Raw genomic sequence first — 19,914 nt, 5'->3', positions numbered from 1 at the left:
CGTGGACTTCGCGTGGGCCTCCAGGCCAGGAACTCGCCTTCGGTCGAGATGGCGTTGGGGGCGGGACACGTGACGCCAAGCCCCGCCCCGGCCCCGCCCCCACCCCGCGCTTTCAGCACCCGGCGCCCGGCCGCAAGCAGCTAGCTGCCGCGCGGAAACCATGCTGCGGGAGCGGGCGGGCGTCTGGGCCGTGCTCGGCCCGCTGCTCTGGGGCTGCGGGCTGGCGCTGCTGCAGGGCGGGATGCTCTACCCCCGGGAGAGCCGGTCGCGGGAGCGCAAGGAGCTCGACGGCCTCTGGAGCTTCCGCGCCGACTTTTCCGACAACCGGCGCCAGGGCTTCGAGCAGCAGTGGTACCGGGCACCGCTGCGGGAGGTGCGGGCTCTGGGGAGGGGCACGGGATCAGGGCAGGGAAGCTCCTGGAAGCCAGGAGGGGGCCGTGGGGAGCCTTCCCCTGTGCCTTCGGAGCTGCCGGCCGCTAAGAGGTTAAAGGTGGACGGGCTGAGGGGCGTGGGGTCGGCCCACCCGGGGAGGGACCCTGAAGGAGGAAATGGGCGGGCCCGACGTCTGTTCGGAGGCGGAGGCGGGGCAGTGTCCGTGCACCCGAGTAGGGGGCGGGTGGCAGGGCAGGGGAAGAAGGGGAGGCTTTGGACATCTTGGGGCCACCTCTGCCCTGGCAGGAAGGACCCTGGGTTCAGGTAGAGGGCGGGGCTTGGTATCCCGCCAGCCGAGGACGCCCCTGTCCGGGTCTCCCCTCTGACTTAGGTCGCAGGTGGAGAGTGGTGGCGAGGGCTGGGGCAGGAGTAGGCTTGTGTGCTTATCCGACGCTCACCTCACTTAGATCCTCTTTTCCGTCCTGGCTGCCTAGCCTTCATCAAGCAGAGGAAGAAGGGAGAGTGTGCATGTGCCCCACTCACAGTTTCCTCACCATAGTGGCCCTGCGCCCTGGCCTGCCTTCCTCTCTGGCACTGTCAGTTGATCATCTTCCTCTTAGTCAGGGTCTGGTCTCTGCAGATCCCTCTTGCCCAACGCTGGTTATGGCCTTGGGCGCACCCTTTTCCATGGATACCTTGGTGCCCGCTGCCCTGAGAAAGAACTTTTGGCCCCACCAGACCAGGGACAGAAACCATCCTAGCAGTTGGTTGCTCATCAGCAAGTTAACCATACAGCTAGATACACTGGGCCTGCAACTGTGAAGGATAGGAAATCTTTGCCTCCTTGGGGGTCACATGCTCCGTATACAAGATATTTTTAGGAAGCTCTTCCCCAGGCTGCTTCCAGACTCACTCACTGAGCTATCTGCCCCACTCCTGCCTTGCCTTCTGTCTGAGGTGTTCAAGGGTCTCGAGGTTCAGGCGATTCCCTGAAGGGCCCAGGTTCACCTAGTTTGGCCAGCATGTGCAGAGGCAGTATTGAATGGGCCCTGGCCCCAAAAGGCTTTCCCTGGCCCCGCAGCAAGCCCTCTGCCACTGTCCACACTCTTCACAGAGCTGATCACCTGACAGCAGAGGCCTTGTTAACTGTTTTGTTCACTCTTTTATTCCCAGCGCCCAGAACAGCATGTAGGTGTTCACTGTACACCGTTGACGGAGTGAGTGAATGACTGGATCTACTTCACAGAGTTGTGAAGATTAAATGAGTCCATAAAAGACATTGGTTGCTGGCAAAGAACAATGGCAGGGCGGCCTGGAATCGGGGAGGGTCTGGGAGAAGTCACCTGGTCCAGCCTTCTTCCTGCAGATGGGGTTGCTGGGGGACCTGGCCCCTTGGATTCCTAGGTGACCTGGACCTGACTCCGGCCCTTGTTCCCTCAGTCGGGCCCCACCCTGGACATGCCGGTTCCCTCCAGCTTCAACGACGTGGGCCAGGACGGGCGGCTGCGGAGCTTTGTTGGCTGGGTGTGGTACGAGCGGGAGGCCACCCTGCCCCAGCGGTGGACGCAGGACCTGGGCACAAGAGTGGTGCTGAGGATTGGCAGTGCCCACTATTATGCCATCGTGGTCAGTGCCACAAGCAGGGCGAGTGGATGGGTAGGGCCATTGAGCGTGCATGCGGCTGTCTTGGGGTGCCTGGCTCCCAGCTGTCACCTGATAGCCTGCCTCCTGGGTGCGTGGGGGGCACACTCATGCCCCGCACTGGGGTTTGTGCCCTGGGTGGGAGAGGGTTGCCTAATCTGTTCCCTTGGAGCTCCATTCTTCCACTCCTGAGACAGGTGGCAGCTGGCAGGGCTCCCAACCACCCCCTATGCTGCCTTTCTATGTGAGGGAGTGCCTGAGACAGCAGGGCCCCCCCATCCCTCCCTATGTCTGCAGTGGGTGAATGGGGTCCATGTGGCAGAGCACGAGGGGGGCCATCTCCCCTTCGAGGCTGACATCAGCAAGCTGGTCCAGAGTGGGCCCCTGTCCTTCTGCCGCATTACCATCGCCATCAACAACACGCTCTCCCCCTACACCCTGCCGCCAGGGACCATCCTCTACCAGACCGACACCTCCAAGTGAGCCACACCTCCCTCCCCAACAACTGCCCCCCTCCCCACCCCTGCCCAGTGAGCAGCCTTCCCACCAGGGGCAGGGTGGCCTTAGCAGAAGTGAGGCCCTGGTTCTGGGAGGCCAATGAGACATGTGAGCTAATGTTGGAGGACCCAGGGCAAGGCCCCAGTTGGCTCCTCTCCTCCCATCCTAGGTACCCCAAGGGTTACTTTGTCCAGAACACCAACTTTGACTTCTTCAACTACGCGGGACTGCACCGGTCTGTGCTCCTCTACACCACGCCTATCAGCTACATTGATGACATCACCATCACCACCGACGTGGACCGAGACATTGGTGAGGCTCCTGGCAAGATCTACCCTTGGCCAAGCCCCAAGTAGCTTTGTTCCCCATTTGGAAAGATCCCGCAGGAGAAAGTCTCTCCCGGCGTCTCCACACTCTCAAGCTTCCATCCACCTCAGAAACCAAAGTCCAGCCTCTCCGAGCTGGCAGGGGCTTCAGAAATCACGTGTCTGCTCTGACCTCGTTTTGGGAGGAAATGAGGTCCACTGAGAAGAGGGGCTTGTCTAACATCATAGCTCAGAATTCACGAGAACCCGTGTCCATTCTCCTCTGTGCTGCCCTCACTCAATCTCCCGTCGCTGCTGACTGAGCTCAAGAAATGGACAGCTGTCAGCTGGGGACTCCTCAGAGCGGTAGCCTCAGGGAGCGCTCCTCTGTCAGCCCCAGGTCACACCCCTGCCTCTTCTCTCTTGTCTGATCTCTCTCTCCTCTCCCGCAGGGCTAGTGAATTACCAGATTTTCATCCAGGGAAGTGAACACTTCCAGCTAGAAGTCTTTCTTTTGGATGAGGACGGCAGGGCCGTGGCCCAGGGGACAGGGGGCCAGGGCCAGCTGCAGGTGCCCAGGGCCCACCTCTGGTGGCCGTACCTGATGCACGAGCACCCTGCCTACCTGTACTCGTTGGAGGTAACGGTGGTGAGGCCTGGGGCTGTGGGAGGCCTTTTACCCCCCAATCCTGGCTTCAGCAGTGGTGCCAGATGGGTGGGCGGGCAAGCGTGGTCCTCTGAGCTTCCTAGCCACTTGGGTCGAAGTGTCCCAAGCCTGATTCATTCAATCTTTGGTGGGGAGGCCCAGTTTTGAAGAGCAGACCTCAGGGGGAGGGTGGGCGAGAGTTCCTCCTTGCTAACGGCAGAGGCCTGTACTTTCTGCATCTCTCTGCTTGCAGTCCCAGAGGTGGGCCGCTGTGGTTTACAAGGGGCCATCCTGCTGAAGTGCAGGCTGCATGAGGCTCCGGCCACCAAGGATGCCTCACACCCAGGGCTTGGCTTTCACAGGTGAGGCTGACCGCACAGACGGCAGATGGGCCTGTGTCTGACTTCTACACCCTCCCCGTGGGGATTCGCACCGTGGCGGTCACAGAGAGCCAGTTTCTCATCAATGGGAAACCTTTCTATTTCCATGGGGTCAACAAGCATGAGGATGCAGATGTGAGTTGGGGCTGCTGGGTCCCGGTGGGGGCTGTTTTTCTCCAACCTCTTCCCCATGTCCCCTGGAGCGGTCAAGGGCAGCTCAGAGCAATTCGTCAAAAGTACTTCAGCACAAAACCCCTGCCTAATGGGGCGTGTGCTTGGTCTGGATGGGGGGGCAAGCGGGGTGACTCTTGAGGGGCCGGGCTCCAGAAGGAAGCACGTCTTGGACAGCGGTCAGGGGGTTACTCTGCTCTGCTGTTCCCTAGATCCGAGGGAAGGGCTTTGACTGGCCACTGCTGGTGAAGGACTTCAACCTGCTTCGTTGGCTGGGTGCCAACGCCTTCCGCACCAGCCACTACCCCTACGCCGAGGAGGTGATGCAGCTCTGCGACCGCTATGGGATCGTGGTCATCGATGAGAGTCCAGGCGTGGGCATCGCGCTGGCGTGAGTACCCTCCGCCCTCCGCCCACCCTGCCCAGCCCGCCCAGCCCGGCACTGTGTGATTGCCTGACCCACTCCCTTTCCTCCTGCGGCCCTGCAGCCAGAGCCTCAGCAACATGTCTCTGCAGCACCACCTGGAGGTGATGGAGGAGATGGTACGCAGGGACAAGAACCACCCGGCCGTTGTGATGTGGTCCGTGGCCAACGAGCCTGCTTCCTCCCTGAAGCCAGCTGGGTATTACTTCAAGTGAGTGCCCCCGCCTCCCCTGGGCTGGGTCAGGCAGGCAGGAGACCTCAGCCCTTTGGCCCAGCTCAGCCTGGGCTGGCAGCCACGGGAGGGCTGGGTGAGTCCTGGGGTGGGTGTGGGTCGTGAGAGGGTCAGCGTCTGCTCCCAGCCCAGGGGGACCCGTAACTGGTTAGTTCAAGGAACCAAATACCCACCCACCCAAATTGCAGTTTCAACCCAGTGAGCCCGGGTGTCTCTTTTCCACACCTAAAATGAAGGCCAGAGTTAACAAAACCTACTTACGTGCATAACTTCAAGTTTAAAAAAAATAGTGACATGGCCTAACTGTGATACAAAGGGAGAGTCATTGGTAAAGTAACACATGAGTGCTTGGGCCTGACTCCCCAGGAGACCCAGTGAAGAGACCAGATGCTTGCAGCTGGACATGGCATCTCCCTGGAACACAGCTACAAAAGCTGGTCGCTCTGATACCCTGAGCAGCGTTCCTTTTAATGCTGCGCTTCTTAAACCAGTGAGCCACTCTAGGTGAAGTTCCAAACAAAACCAAGTATCTTCTTCCCTCAATTTTTACAATATCTCCATATCTGGGAAATTGAGTGAGTTAAAACTGGAAAAAAAAATAAAACACAACTCTGTGAAACTTTCGCCCTGCCTGTAAAACCAGCTTATCTAGGTACATAATTATAAACTGGTTTTTCAATGACATGCATATTCTAACGATTCTAAAATTACATCTTTGGACAGGACCAGGCTTATCTAAAGTTCATAGTCCGTTCACTGAATGCCAGTAGCTCTGCCTTTCCCCCAGGCATTGCTTTGGACAGAAACACCGCTTAGGGGCCATCTCCCTGAAGGGGGAGGGTTCATGGTCCCTGAGGGAGGCTGGCCTTCCTTGGGGTGTTCCTTGGTTCCTTCTCTTCCTTATGATCGTGCAGTTGTTGTGGGTTTTTTTTTAATTAAAAATTATATTTTGTTTTAGGGGGGAAGTAATTATGTTTATTTATTTATTTAAATGGAGGTACTAGGGATTCAGCCCAGGACCTCATGAGTGTCATGCATGCTAGGCATGGACTCTGCTCTCCCCGCACCATGATCGTGCAGCTGTAATGTAGCCTGTAGAGGGGGATTATTTCTCTTACTGTAGAGGCAGCAGGGGCCATTGAAATAGTGCCTGAGGCAGTCACTGCATGCATCCCAGTGTCCCGAGTTGGGGCTCTGAGGAGCGGGCCCACTGGGTGAAGGAAAGCTCTGCAAACACAGTCCTGGAGCACGTAGTGGGGCGCGGGTGTGCTGAGCCTGGCTCGTGGACAGACAGGACTACAGGCCCCCAGGAATGAGAGCTCGCGCTTCCCGAGGGGCCTCCTGGGGAGGGGGACAGAGGGGAATGCGTGACCGGGGGAGCAGCGGGAATGGGGCTGGATGTGGGTAGAGCTGCCTGGGCTGGAGGAGCTGGGCTGAGCTGTGAAGCTCCCCGGATGACAAATGGGCTGTTTCAGACAGTGGTTTTGGGGGCACTGTTCTAGCCTGTGAGAACCACAGCCTTCGAATGAGAGGAGCAGTGAGGGGAGAGGGGATCAAGGAAAGAAAAACCAGCTGTGAGGAAAAGGAAGAGAAAAATAGGACTGAACAGTGAGTGAGGGTGGTCTGCACTGGGGAGGCCGAGCCCCGACCACAGACCGGCCCCTCTGTCAGGGAGCCTCCTCCGCCACTGCTCCTTGGTTAACACGAATCTGCAGGAATGCCAGTTTCCGAGAGGCCCCGCTGACTCTCCAGTCTTGATGATGTGCCCTGTCACTGTCTCATAGAGCCCTGTGCTTCCTCTTCCCTAATTCCTGCCTCTTGTCATTCATTAGTCACATCCACCTGTGCTGGTGTCTGTCCTGCCACAGGCTACGTGCTGTGTGGCTCTTTAAGTCTTTAGTGAGTGTCCAGCACACAGCTGGCCTCCTCGCACTTGCTCCCTCATTATTTGTTAAATTAACATCCATCTTAATCCATACCCCATCCATTCCTGTTTTTAAGAGCTTTGCCAGAGATGCAGAAGCTAGCTTCTGGCAGTGCCCAGCCCAAGGACCTCAGCTCTGTGTCCCTCTCACCCCTGGAGGAAGGCCACCCCCTGAGGGTGAGAGGGTGGGGACGGGGCTGGGATTTGCAGAGGGGAAAGAGAAGGAATGGTGTCAGGGAGCATGCTGTCTGGAGGAACATGTTTGCTTACCTGAAATACACTTGAAGGCAGGGAGGGAGGAGAGCAGTGCTCCTGGTGTTTCCAGCTGGGAAGATGGGAGGGAGAGGAGGCAAGGTGGGTATCCGAGAGCTCTTCCCTGACTGACGGCGCCGTGTCTTCTGCCCCCCGTGGACAGGACGCTGATTGCCCACACCAAAGCCTTGGACCCCTCCCGGCCCGTGACCTTTGTGACCAAGTCCAGCTATGAAGCAGACCTGGGGGTGAGCCTGGGGGTCTTCACGTCGTGTCTCCCCTCTGCCTGTCCTCTCGTCCTACCCTGATGCTTGCTGAAATGAACTGCCGGGAGGGCCCATGAGCAGCCAGTCCAGCCATTTCCATAGGTGGTCTTTAGGGTAAAGAGAACTTCCTGCCGACTTGCCCAGCAGTGCAGCTTCTTCTATGGAGGCTGAGCACAGGGAGGTTGTATTCATTCTCAGTTCAGATTCATACGTTTTTATGTCTCTCACTGTAATTTTATGCCCTTCAGTTTACTATGGTCATAAAAGGGCAGAGCTTAAAGTTGCCATTGTCCCGTGTTCCTCAAACCTGGCAGAGTCAGGACCACTGAGGGAAGCTTTTTATTTTTTTTCTCTCTTTAAAAATTTTTTTTATTTGGTGGAGGGAGGTAATTAGGTTTATTTATTTTAATGGAGGTACTAGGGATTGAACCCAGGACCTCATGGGAGCTAAGCATGCACTCTACCCCTGAGCTATCCCCTCCCCCTCTACTGAGGGAAGCTTTTTGAAAGTACAGAGGTCTGGATTCTGAGATTCTGATTTAGCAAGTCCAGGGTGAGCATCTGAGGTTTTGAAAAGCTCCTCAGTGAGTCCAGTCATCAGCCAGCCGGGGGAACCTCAGACTGCCAGCGCCTGGGATTGAGAATCGAAAGGACAGGGCCACACAGCCGGCTGGACCCCATGGCCGCCCTCACGGTCTCTGGGGGCAGCAGCCCCTCACAAACTGTGTGTTGAGTTGCATCGAAGCTGTAAGACCTGGGAGCAAGAAAATGCTCCTGCCCTGGAGAACAGAGGCCAGTACTTAAAAGTGCTCCAGAAAGAGAATCCTCTAAAGAAAGAATGGATGAGAAAATACTACACAAATAAAAATTGTGAGCACTGTCACTTTAACATGGAAGGGATGGTTTGAAGCTGTGGGGTTCACCTGCCACCCTGAGAACACCCCCTTCAGAGGAGCACAAAGATTGTGGGGAAACACCAGCAGGGCACAGGCAGACCCATTTGAGGGGCCGGGGGACCTGTGCCGGACCCCTCGGGAGGCTGCCAGACCCATCTGGGGTGTGCGAGCCATGTTCACACACCCAGCCTCCCCGTCTGCATCTTTCCGCCTCCAGTTTGGAAGGGTGCCACGGTCACTTGGGAAAGACGGGGCCCGTTGGCCCCTGAGCACACTGGAAGTGAGCACATGTTCAGGTGAGCCATGCTGCTCCGTTCCCAGCCCCACTTGAGGCAGTCCTGCCCCATTATCTTGGCTTCCTTCCCAGGAGGGAATTCTCCAGCCGCTTCATGGCACCCAGCATGAACTCACGAAGGTGGATCCAGAATCTTTGTGAGGAGGAAAACTACCTCTGTCCCACATTTTGGGACATTTCTCCAGGGCCAGGGGGAAGGCCAGGTACAGGAGTGCAACCTAGGGAGGAACCAAGCCGGTTGGGATGGGCCCTGGGCTTCCCCCACTGGGGCCTGGGTGTCTGGCGCCCACTCCGCCTCTCATCCCCCTGCCCTGGGCCCGCCTGCAGCCAGGTCAGGGGCCCCCGCCCAGCATTAGAGACTTGCTCCATTCAGTATCTGACTACATTTCCAACACACATGAGCATCTAAATTGTTTTCTGCACCGCTGCCTTACCTCTGTGGGAAGAGCCCCCGCAAGTGTGAGAGCCCTAACGCTGTCACACAGTCTGGACGGTGAACAAGCTTTGCACACTGTTCTAGGTGCCATACGTGGACGTCATCTGTGTGAACAGTTACTACTCCTGGTATCATGACTACGGGCACATGGAGGTGATTCAGCTGCAGCTGGCCACCCAGTTTGAGAACTGGTACCGGACCTACCAGAAGCCAATTATTCAGAGCGAGTATGGAGCAGAAACCATTGCAGGGTTTCACCAGGTAAATAATGTAGAACATTCAGGTTATGTTTTCACTTTCTTGGATGTGATGTCACTCCTTGCCCCAGGCTGGGAAGGTGCCTCCTCCCCTGTTCATCACTTGTCCTGATGATCTGTCTCCCCGCCGATCTTCAAGCCCACCCCAACCTGCCCCTCCACACTTGCATGATCCTCAGGCAGCCTCCTTATGGGCCTGGTTTCCAGCCTCCCACTCGCTGCCCAAGTGGTCTTTCAAACAAATCTAGACCTTAGAGTCCCGTCACTGGCTCCCCTTGGCCCACAGGACAGAGCCCTCATCCCTGGTCAGGGCGGTCAGTGTCCTTTGCCCTCTGTCCTCTCCCAGGTCTTCACCCTCCTCTGCCTTCACCTCTGGACCCTGGACTGTTTTCATTATGCTCTTTGACTCTAGCTCTCGGGCCGTTCCTTCCGCCTGCGATGCCTCTTTGGCACCGTGATCGCCAGCTCCTGGACTCTCACTCAGGGTTGGCGCCTCAGCTGGCTGGCCCCTCTTTGGTGAAGTTTACCCACCGGCCCAGGCAGAGGAACTGTCCCCTCTCCTCGGTCTTTCTCAGTATGCCTCACTGTGCACGGTCCTTATTTCTTTGCCTCTCTCTTCGTCCACACGGGGGGCTCCAGGAGGGAGACTCAGTCCTATTTCTTGTTGCTTCCCGAGCACTCAGCAGTGTCCGACACACAGCAGGTGCTAAATAATATTTGTCAAGGGAGTGAGTGAGATCTTGGAACAATGTTTAATCACTAGCTTTTTCTCATTGTTTGGTCCATTTCCTCACCAAAGAGAGGCTGCTTTGTCTTGTGGGGATGTTTCCCATGTGGATTCTTGGACCAGAGCCAGCCCCTCATCCCCACCAGCCACCCCACACTCACCTGTCACAACTACTGGGACTCCTTGTTGACACCGCTCTCCTAGTCTGCTTATCCTTGTATGCTCAGCGGGAACCCACGTGGACTGCCTTACTCTGTTCACACCCTTGCATCCATCTTGCTTACACAGAATGGCACTTCTACAAACTGGTGAAGTAGAGGGGAGTATCTCATGAAGACAAAAATATATGCACACTTGTTCCCCCTCTTTGAAGAGGTAACCAACTCTGAGTTTTTAAGAAATTCTAAAAGAGCCCATTTATTGGCTCTGGTAACCTAACTGGAGAATGGGCAATGATTTGTTTGTAATTTTACCATTTATTTATATACATAAGCAACAAACAGCTTTCTGTTTTTTATAAACTATATAAATATAAAAAAAAAAGAGCCCAGGTCAGCGCTATCTGATACAGCGTTTTGTGGTGATGGAGATGTTCTGAACCATTAGCCACGTGTAGCTGCTGAGGACTTGGAATGTGACGAGCGTGACTGAGGCAATGTAGTTTCATTTAGTTTTAAATTTAAATAGTCGTGTGCATGCGCCTAGTTTTAAGACAAAGCAGGTCCTTTCCATGAAAACACAGTAAGGAACTCGACCTCTTGCTCTGGGACGGGAACAAAACAGGGCTCAGTTGCACAGTCTTATCTTCAATGCATCCCGTATAATAGCATTTGAATCCTGCTCGCTGGGAAGGAGAGCCAAAGCTAGGAGGGTTTGGTTCTCTCGTGAGGTGATTGAAATGCTGCATCCCTAGCACCTAAGACTGAGCAGCCGCCTCACCCCCTGTGCCGCCCTGGCCAAGTTCCCATGGGATGAAAACTCAGACTTTGTGCTCCAGGAATACCTGAAAAGATCATTATACCTTAGATTGTGACACACAGGAGCTCTTCAGCAAATACTGAGTGAGCCCAGATGTGGCCTCTGCTTTTGTTGAGGATAGCCTTCTCCTTACCTGACAGGTCTCAGCTAAAGTGTTTCCTCAGGGCAGCTGTCTGTGGACCCAGCCTCAGCCCCCACCCTGCATGCTCCCTGTTCACCCTCATTACACTCACAGCTTGTGTCTTGCCAGGTCATAAAGCCTGTGAGGGCAGGGACCCTATCTTTCTCGTTTGTCCGACTTTGTCCCCGATGCCTGCCATATGAGCAGATCCTAAATAATTATTTGTTGAATGGATGCATGTGCTAAACAGCAGATACTCACCCAGACGAGACACAGATGAATCTGAGGCGAGTTAAATCTGAATCACACCAGTTCTCAAATTATGCACTAGCAGCCACTTAAAACTTGCATTTTAAATTTATTATCCAGGGACATATTTTTACTTCCAGCAGAGTTCAGCTTTAAGACTGCACTGGGGAATAGAGATGGAAAAGTAAGATAAAGGAAATAGCAAATTCTGTTTATAAAATAAAGCAGTTTACTCACTAAGTTTTGTCAAAAATCCTTTTCACTCTGGGCTGTGTCATACCCTGGCTGCGCCTCTCTCTGCACCAGCATCAGCAAGCCGGGCGGGCACTGCAGCCCACCACGAGGACGCGTGCTTCGGCCCTTGTCACGTGGGTCTTTGTTTTTCTCTAACGTTTACAGTTCTGCTAGTTCTGACTCCGAAATTCTCCCGTTGCCTTGAATTCCAGGACCCGCCTCTGATGTTCAGTGAGGAGTACCAGAAAGGCCTGCTAGAGCAATATCACTTGGTCCTGGATCAAAAGCGCAAAGAATACGTGGTCGGAGAGCTCATCTGGAATTTTGCTGATTTTATGACCGACCAGTGTAAGTGACCAGAGTTTGGTGTATGGAATGTACCCCTTCTCATTTTTTCAGGTTGGCATTTTAGTTCAGGACATTTGGTTGTAAGAACGCTGGAGACAAGAAGGGAAAAAGCTGATCTAATCCATGCAGGCCACATGGAGGGCTTCCTAGGAAAAGTAAGTTGTGTTTAGCAAGCAGCAGTCACTTGCCTGCTTCCTGAATCGTTTTATGGTAAATGAGCAAGTGGAAGAGCCTACTGCCTCCAGGCAAGGATGGCTAACTTGTCTCTGTCCGTTTCACCACACTATGAGGCAAAAGTGGAGCTCATGCTGGATTTACGGGTGGGATTCGCTCATTATTCCAGAGTAAGCTACAAAGCCCAAGAAACTTAAGATATTTCAGTGTGTTTGACATTATTCACTTATAAAAAGGCAGATTCAACGAATACAGGTAAGTGTCAAAGCGTTTTGAACGTGGGAGTGTTTAAAAGCCTTCAGAGTGAATACGATCTGTACTTTCTCAAGTGGGGATAATGAGCACAAAAGTTCCAAATGAATGTTTCCCGTTTCTTCCTACACCTCTCGGTTACTAGCTTCTTAAAATACCGTCAACTTAGGATAGCGATCTGGGGAGGTAGGGAAGGATTTGGTAGTAGTGGGAATTACATTACATTACTTACGGGGAAAGACAAGTTTTTGGAAGGTTCAAGTTTAATTAAAAATCAGAATGGAAAGAGGTAAAGAGAAAAAAGAAAGAAAATACGAGCCCCCCACTCTGCTTGGCGCATGAGATTAATGGCTCTTGGAAATACCTTGGATGGAAGTCTGGTTTGGTGAGTAGGTGCACTGGCTTCGTGTACTAAGAAATGAGCTGTGTGACCTTGGACAGGGCACCTGACCTTTTCATCAGCCTGTAAAGTGCCTGCCACCTCGCCGGTGGATGCGGGGAGTCCAGTTGATGAAGTGCTTGGCACAGGACCTGGCATTTGCTTTTCAAGTTCAAGTTCGTCTTGAACTTCTCCATGGGAAAGACCTCCTTTTCTCTTAACAGAAGCAGTGGTTTCTCTGGGAAGTAGAGAAGTTGTGCTGGAAGGGCAACCCGACAGGTTGTTGTCAGCCCTGCCCCCTTCCCGGCTCCAGCCCTGGTGGACCGGCCACCAGCAGTGGGGACCCAGTGGGAAATCTGCCCCAGCCGGAAGTCTGCCCTGGAGAACTTAAAAATTTGACTGGTCCAGACTCTGGCTCCCACTAGGAGAGCTGTGTCCCCAGAAAGGCCCAAGCTTTTTTCCAAGGGTAATGCCTTGTCTCAGCCCCACTCCAGTTACGAGGCAGCTGGGTCCCCATCATGTCTTAAACCTTATTTTGCAAGTGAAAGATAAACAGTTTTGGATTTTTCTCCCTAACATGAAAAATCAACACACCAGGGGGCTTAAGTGTTTTGGGGGAGCAGTGGTATTTAAACCTTTAACTCACTAAGGGGCAACTTCAGATACCACTTCAGACCAGGCAGCTGTGAACCATGAGAGGATGTCTGTTTAGGGCCCAGCTTGGCTCCAGGCTGGTTCTGGCTTGGCCCATCGGGAGTCACCTGAAATGCCTTTTGTCTTGTTTCCAGCACCACAGAGAGCAATAGGGAATAGAAAGGGCATCTTCACCCGTCAGAGGCAACCGAAAAGTGCAGCATTCCTGTTGCGAGAGAGATACTGGAAACTCGCCAATGAAACCTGGCACCACCAGTCAGCTGTGAAGCCACAGTGTGTGGGAAACAGCCCGTTTACCTTTTAAAGCAAGAACTACCTCTCTGTCGACACCGGCTCCGTCGGCTCCCTGCTCCCCAAGCGAGGGGCGACGTCCACAGCACACAGACAAGTACTTCTTGGACTGCGCCCAGCAGACCGGGAGGTTCCCGGTCTGGATTCTGTGGAAGTGTGCTAGAAGGGAACGTTACAGGTGAAAATAAAGGCTTTTGTGGTATGGGAATAAAGAGGTGTCTTGTAAGTGACCACCCATGTGTTGGATGACTGGTACCACTGAAAAGCATCTCAAGTTGCTTCCATGTGTCAGGCTGTTTTCAGGCTGGAACTGAGTGTGGACTCTTGAGAAGCCTCTGCTTCCGCGCTCACACTGCACTCAGGGTGGCTGGTTACAGACTGGGTGCTGCCCCAGGAGCAGCCTCAGGGCCACCTGCGCTCAGATCCCACCTGTGCTTTCGGCCACCACACTCCGGTCTTGACTGGAGTGGGTGACACTGAACTCCACAGATGGGCTGAAGTCCCAGCCAGTTCACAGACAGTGGTACCCTGCTGGGATAGTGCGCAAGGTCTGTGTGCCAGCTTCCAGAGTTAAGCTGACCGAGAAGCGTAAGAAAGGTAAGAACTGAGGGAGGTCAGAATTGGAAGGGAGCTCAGGGGTACGTACCAGTTCTTCCAGAACATTCTTCCAACCTCAGCCACAGTTCTGCCTGTACTGAAATGGATAGAGGGGCACAAAAGCCCACTGGGCCCCTCACAACCAGCCCACTGAATGTGACGAGGCCTCGTAGGCAAGTGCCACAGGCCTTGGTACCTCTGGGCACTGCCGCCTGCCCTGCTCCAGAGGACGGTCTTTCCTTAGGGAGCCTTCCCGCCTCTTCTTCCACAGGCTCCACTAAGGCAAGTAAGGGGCCTAATTTGTAGGATTTCGGTGTTCGTCAGTCCTGGTTCAAAGCTGGAAGCGTTGGAAAAATACCGTCCAATCAAATCAAAGACTGAACCAATACAGTTTTTAATGCAAAGTTTGATTCACTTCACTGTTTCATGTCTCAACACACGCCCTTTTTTAACCTTCCTTTCTAAGCTCCATGCAAGACAGTATACAGATAACCTCATTTTAGGGGTCATCTTTAGACCATTTTTAAGAAACGAGACTGTGACAGGGGGTGGATACAGCTCAGGGAAGAGCGCATGCTTAGCATGCACGAGGTCCTGGGTTCAATCCCCAGTACCTCCATCAAAATAAACAAATAAACCTAATCTCCTCCCCACCCCCCGCCAAGAAAAGAACTGAGAGTGTAGTTAGTTCAAATAGAAAGTTAGGAATTCTAGGGCTTACCTATTCCTTTTGTTACCACTACTCTTGAGCTCCTTGAAGTAATCAAATTTTATGTTCCAGTTTAATGTCAAGGAATAATTTAAAACTCTTGACAAACATTAAAAAAAATTAAACAGACACAGTTAAATGTTTCACAAATTAGGGGTAAGGTCCATTTCTGAAGTCCAGAGGTTCTAACACAGGACATGTTTGTTCTAGTCAATAAAATATGGCTAACTCATTTCAAACGGAATCATCTTTCTTGCAGATACTACCTTTCGAGAAGACTATGAGGGTGGAGTATTCAAGGTGAGCTAAAGTAAAGCGGTGGGAAAACAGCTGATTAACAGTCTAAATGCTTACAGAGCTGTGAGCAGTAACCCCTTTTTCACTAATTCTTGACATCCATAATACACCATAAAGCCACGGGAACTCCAGGAGCTAGACTTTAAGAATCCTGCCCGTGTGTTCTATACGTTACATATCATTCAAGAGAAAAGGAATCAACTCAGCACACCTGTAGAAATGAAGTCACAGTATCAATTTCAGGAGTAATTCTGATAAGCCTGAATTCATTCCCGCTTCTTTTTTGAAGTGGAACACCCAGTATAAGAATGATGGCAGCACAACTTCCACAGGTAACTTCTACATTTATTTTATACCAAAAAAGTTATGTGCAACAAATAAACATTCTTACATATTTACATTTGTTTTTTACCAGTTAGCAAAACTGTGTCCTAAATCTCTGATAAAGAATATTTCTATCTCTATTAAAGGGGAAATCTGCCCAGTGAACTCCATTTTAAATGAATGTTTACTCTGGAGCTTAAAGCACTAGTAATAAATATTTTTGATGGAACATACTATACAGATCATACACCTAATACTTAGGCCATGCTTAATACAGTTTTATAACAAAACATTTCACCTTTTCTGGGCTAATTTGTCAAAAAAAAAAAAAAAGTTTAACCAAGTAGCCCGGACTCCCGCCCCCGCCCCCTTTGATTTACTGAAGGGTGGTTCTCACAGATTAGGAATCATAAGTGCTGCCTACAGTGTCTGAATAGAAATGTTTCACCTGTGCTTGCCTGTTGGGGAAAATTCACTAGGACAAAGACTGAATATTAGGTGTTCCTTCCCAAATATGTTGCCAAAAATGATAGTGGATTTCTTATTGGCATTTGTCCAATCCTGGTTTTCAGGACATGATCTGTCAGCATTCATTGGTGTCAAGCTTTGGTGAAGATAACGCTGCACTTTTACTGACAGTTTTAAAAATAACTGAAATATAAGCAAACTAAAGGCAACTAACAGTTTAATTTCACTGTAGTCTTCGTCCTATACCCTCCCTAGTAGGTCCAAAGATGTCTTGTACCAAATGACAGATCTTTGTCTCTTTGTATGAAAATAGTCAATGGTTTCGACATCGTTAAAAGTAATGGATTTAAAGGAGAAGCTCCAAATATCAAGTCAAAGTAATTCCTGGCACAAACAGCTGGTTAAACCTGAGTTTTTCCACCAGAAGTTTACCTTCGCTGACAGCAACTAGCTGTAATGAAAAAAACAAATGAAATCCTCCAGGCCACCGAGATTCCCTAGAATGTATCATCTAACCCAACTGTCCTCCTTTCTTCAAATGATAAAAGACTATCAAAGTAAACAAGACACTTCATTAGTTACAAATCATTTTGAAAGCCAAGAAGCAGAAATTCAACTTTTTCCCTAATCTGTTCTTCAATGTTGGTGACAAATAATGTTGCAGTGTTTAAATACTCAGTCTAAAATCATTATAACAATCCAGAGATTTTATCACATGGGACTTTCCCCTTATTCTGAGGTGGAATTTAGATGTTGAGGGAAGTCTAAATTCTTCCAGGGCAAAAATACCAAATCACATCACTGGGCAGGGTTGGGGGAGGGCTTTGCTTACAGAGATACAGGCGTCACCACGCTGTTGTTTCAGGCAGCATGTGTTCATCACTCAGTGAGAAGAAGGTTATTAATTCTGGGGTCACAGGAATGTGGCAACAATTTTTCTACAACTGAAACAGTGGTTTCCCCAAGGCTTAGAAAAGCAAAGGAAAAACTTGAAGGGTCTGGCTGAATAGTCTGACATTGTCTCATGTCAGAGTTGAAGACATTTGCAAGAATGCAACATCAAGACAAGCTTTAACTATACTCTGCTGATTGATACAGAATATGGTGAAAAACAATTTTAAATTGGGATACCAGGAACTTGTTTAGCACGGCCAGTTATATATACCACCGAAGTCTTCACTGTGAAGCCATTTCCACTCTACCGGAGAAAAGAGAAGCAGTAAACTGTGGGGTAGAGCCGGAAGCACTGTTCCAAGATGACCTCGTTGCGCAGTTCGCCAACGTTAGGGCTTGTTTCTCCATAAATACCAGACATCTAATCAACGCTTTCTAGAGTTCTTTAACTATAGAAACAAGAACAATACATATATAATAAAATAGGCATTGAAATATTCACATTCATGGGAAAACATAAGCCTTGATGGAATCTGAATTAAGCCATCTTTTACAAAGCTGGTTTAAGCCAGTTAAAGGTACATTACAGCTCAGATTCTATACCTGCCTTGGGCCAGAAGAATACATCGCGTCAATTATGGTTGTTAGTTGGAAACTGCTGAACAGTTGCTGACTCCACATGTTATGGTTTGCAGAGCAGAACCTGTCCCCTCCCTTGAAAAGAAGGCAAATAAAGCACTCAGATCTGTTCTTAACACAGTGATGAACGGAACTGGAAGCAAAAACATTGCTACTGCTTCTTCAGTCTAAGGAATAAAATGATCATACCGAACCTTTCTGTAGAAGCCAAGTTTTCTGTTTCATGCTAAGAAAGGAAGGAAGGATACTTCTGCCCAAGTTCAACACACAAAATATTTGGTATGAGATTTAAGACAGAAGGCACTTTTAACATTCTGATATAAGATGTTAACCATAGAAACATACTGTCACTATTTAATTTGGGTTTACTCAAATCACTTTTAATAATTCTGCATTTGGGTAGTTATTAGAAAGAGCAGTGACGACATTACTGTATTTCACCTTGTGGTATTTCTACCTTTAGTAGTCCTCCCAACTAAGCAAACTGAGCAGCAGGTCAGCTCTAAAGTTTACAAATCCAGTATCTGACTCTAAAAGAATTAAACTAGACGTCTGGTGAGCTGGTGCAGGAAGAAACAGGGAAAACGCTACGGAGCCACCCAAGAGCTCGATTCTGCCTGGAGCGACTGGGCTTAAACTGATTATTTCAAAGTCAATACTGTTTGGCTGACTGGCACCAATGTTAAGGGAAAAATATCTGCATGAAAATTCAACTCTTGCAAGAGATTTTACCTAAAAATGCCGTATTAATATTTCCAGCTTTTCTCCAAAGAAATCTGCCCATTTCCCCATCTTTAGTGTCCTGAAGGCCTTGGATTTGAAAGTCTAATCACATGACTCATTCTGTAAAGTTATAATTGATCCAGTTTTATGACTAGGTACAAGCTTGACCTGAATGTCCAAATTTAGTTTCTTCCTTTCAGAGGAAGGAGATGAAAGGGAACCAATCGCCCTACAATTTTTGCTGTCAGTGCTGAACCCACAGTGGTCAGTGCTTTTCACAAGATGCTCTGTATGGACTTACATTTTTCACTATTTCTTCAGTCAACGTCGAGCTGACAGTTCTTCGTTGCTACACTTCAACTAAACTGTACAGTAAGTTCTGCAGGGATGGATCCAATATTTCTATTTTTATTTACAAATATCACATAAATGGATTCTAGTTGAATCTACATGTTTAAATCCATCAGCTAAAAACATATTACGTATTGTAAACATGGCAATATTTAATACAGTATCTATTCTAAAATATTTTCATGTCATGATCACATTTGTTATACCTGAAATTGAATTTATACACGTTAGAGAATTACTAGCAATGGTTGCTCACATTACAATTGAGGGAAGGGGGCTAGGACTATATTTTATTATTTCAGAAACACCTTCAAAGTAAAGTTAAAGCTTGTCTTTGATTGGCTCGGCGTATCCTTTTTTTTGTATCCATATTTAAAATGAAGATTGACACAAAATAGCTAGGGCCCCTTCTAATTTACAGGATTTTAAAAAATCAGTTGAAGATTCTTAGGGAAAGTGTCTGTTGTGAAGAATTAAAAAAAAAACTGCTGCAAAATAAACTTAATGGAAAAAGGGACTTCAGACTGTCAGTTAAGAGTTCGTCAGGTTTCAGTCCTGCTTGGGCTGCAGTTGCCGTTTCCAGGCCTCATTCAAGTAAACTAGTCGTTTGTAGTTGATGATAAGAAGAATGAAGTTCAGCACGTATGTGATGACGCAGATGATGCAAAACTCCTTCAGCACAAAGTACAGAATGTAGGCCAGGTACAAAGAGCCTACTACGGACATGATAGAGGAAGTCATGAGGATTAAAGCTGCGACTGCACTTGCTGTCATGCCTGCAAGAGAAAGAGACGCTGGGCTCAATCAGACCTTGACACTGGAGGGAAAGTTTCTCAGTTAAAAGGTAACACTTAATGATTTGCTGCAGCGTTAGGATACTGATCTTACTGCAAAACACTGTGAAATTTGAGGACAAAAACTACAGGTCCAATTTTGTTAAGATTATGCAAGTTGACTCTGCATATAGGATACCAGTTTTATAGCTGCCATGTTTTTGACTTGTCAATTTTCTAGGTCAAATATTACTTATTTCATAAACTAGCCTCAGTTAGGCACACACAGAGAATATGCAATCTTGCAATCATATTATGCAATGAAGCTGATTTGTAAAACTGACAGCCCCACCTCCTCTAATGAATAAAGGAATGTGAGGACCACAACCTTCTCTTCCAAGCAGGACACATTTGGTGAGACCCTCCCCTGGTCTTTTCACTATAGGCTGGCTCCCCACCTGTGGAAAGTAAAACTTTCTTTCCCATGTTTAGATCAAATTTATCAGATAAAAAACAAAAACAAAATCTCATAATGGGAGATGATTACACCAACATGCTGCTGCTGAAGAAAAAAAATGGTGATAAACATTTCAGAAATGGCTCACCCTGGGGGACAAGAGCAATCACATTTGGCCACGTGGCCATATGTGGATGGAACCAGATCAAGAAAAAGGGCAGTTATGTATGCTAAGCCAGGCTCTCAAGATAAAGGCTTGCTTGAATTCCTGATACTATCT

General features: G+C 49.9%; 2 protein-coding genes across 5 annotated transcripts in view; one reads left to right on the top strand and one right to left on the bottom strand.

Annotated features, from left to right (window-relative positions):
* The first annotated feature begins 111 nt into the window (after positions 1–111).
* Positions 112–13,632, top strand: GUSB (glucuronidase beta). 4 transcript variants are annotated; one of them, XM_072943043.1, is made up of 13 exons: positions 429–696; positions 1,546–1,589; positions 1,813–2,028; positions 2,311–2,492; positions 2,681–2,823; positions 3,269–3,456; positions 3,825–3,977; positions 4,226–4,404; positions 4,502–4,648; positions 7,009–7,093; positions 8,823–8,999; positions 11,517–11,652; positions 13,246–13,632. In XM_072943043.1, exons 1-13 carry the CDS (start codon positions 549–551, stop codon positions 13,413–13,415), a joined length of 1,968 nt encoding a protein of 655 aa, XP_072799144.1. In that variant the 5' UTR covers positions 429–548; the 3' UTR covers positions 13,416–13,632. The 4 variants fall into 4 exon arrangements, with proteins under 4 accessions (XP_006201406.1, XP_072799142.1, XP_072799144.1 ...); XM_006201344.4 differs by lacking the exons at positions 429–696; positions 1,546–1,589 and adding an exon at positions 112–373 and having other exon boundaries at positions 1,813–1,998; XM_072943041.1 differs by lacking the exons at positions 429–696; positions 1,546–1,589 and adding an exon at positions 112–373.
* Positions 13,633–15,329: 1,697 nt separating this feature from the next.
* Positions 15,330–19,914, bottom strand: part of VKORC1L1 (vitamin K epoxide reductase complex subunit 1 like 1) — a 49,533-nt gene continuing 44,948 nt past the window's right edge. The window contains exon 3 of the mRNA XM_072943040.1: positions 15,330–19,180. Within this exon, the coding sequence (XP_072799141.1) occupies positions 18,954–19,180 (227 nt within the window). The 3' untranslated portion in view covers positions 15,330–18,953. The remainder of the gene's footprint in view (positions 19,181–19,914) is intronic.

This window comes from Vicugna pacos, chromosome 18 (genome assembly GCF_048564905.1).
Source record: "Vicugna pacos chromosome 18, VicPac4, whole genome shotgun sequence".
NCBI classification, from domain to species: Eukaryota; Metazoa; Chordata; class Mammalia; order Artiodactyla; family Camelidae; genus Vicugna; species Vicugna pacos.
The sequence above is the reverse complement of the archived record's forward strand: the minus strand, read 5'-3'. Positions and strand labels throughout refer to the sequence as shown.

What these genes read in the sequence shown, in the direction of transcription:
- GUSB (XM_072943041.1), top strand. Translation starts at nt 161, where the DNA reads ATGCTGCGGGAGCGGGCGGGCGTCTGGGCCGTGCTCGGCCCGCTGCTC. An exon ending in TACCAGACCGACACCTCCAA is followed by an intron (nt 2,493 to 2,680) that starts GTGAGCCACACC and finishes CTCCCATCCTAG; the next exon opens with GTACCCCAAGGGTTACTTTG. An exon ending in CCATTGCAGGGTTTCACCAG is followed by an intron (nt 9,000 to 11,516) that starts GTAAATAATGTA and finishes CTTGAATTCCAG; the next exon opens with GACCCGCCTCTGATGTTCAG.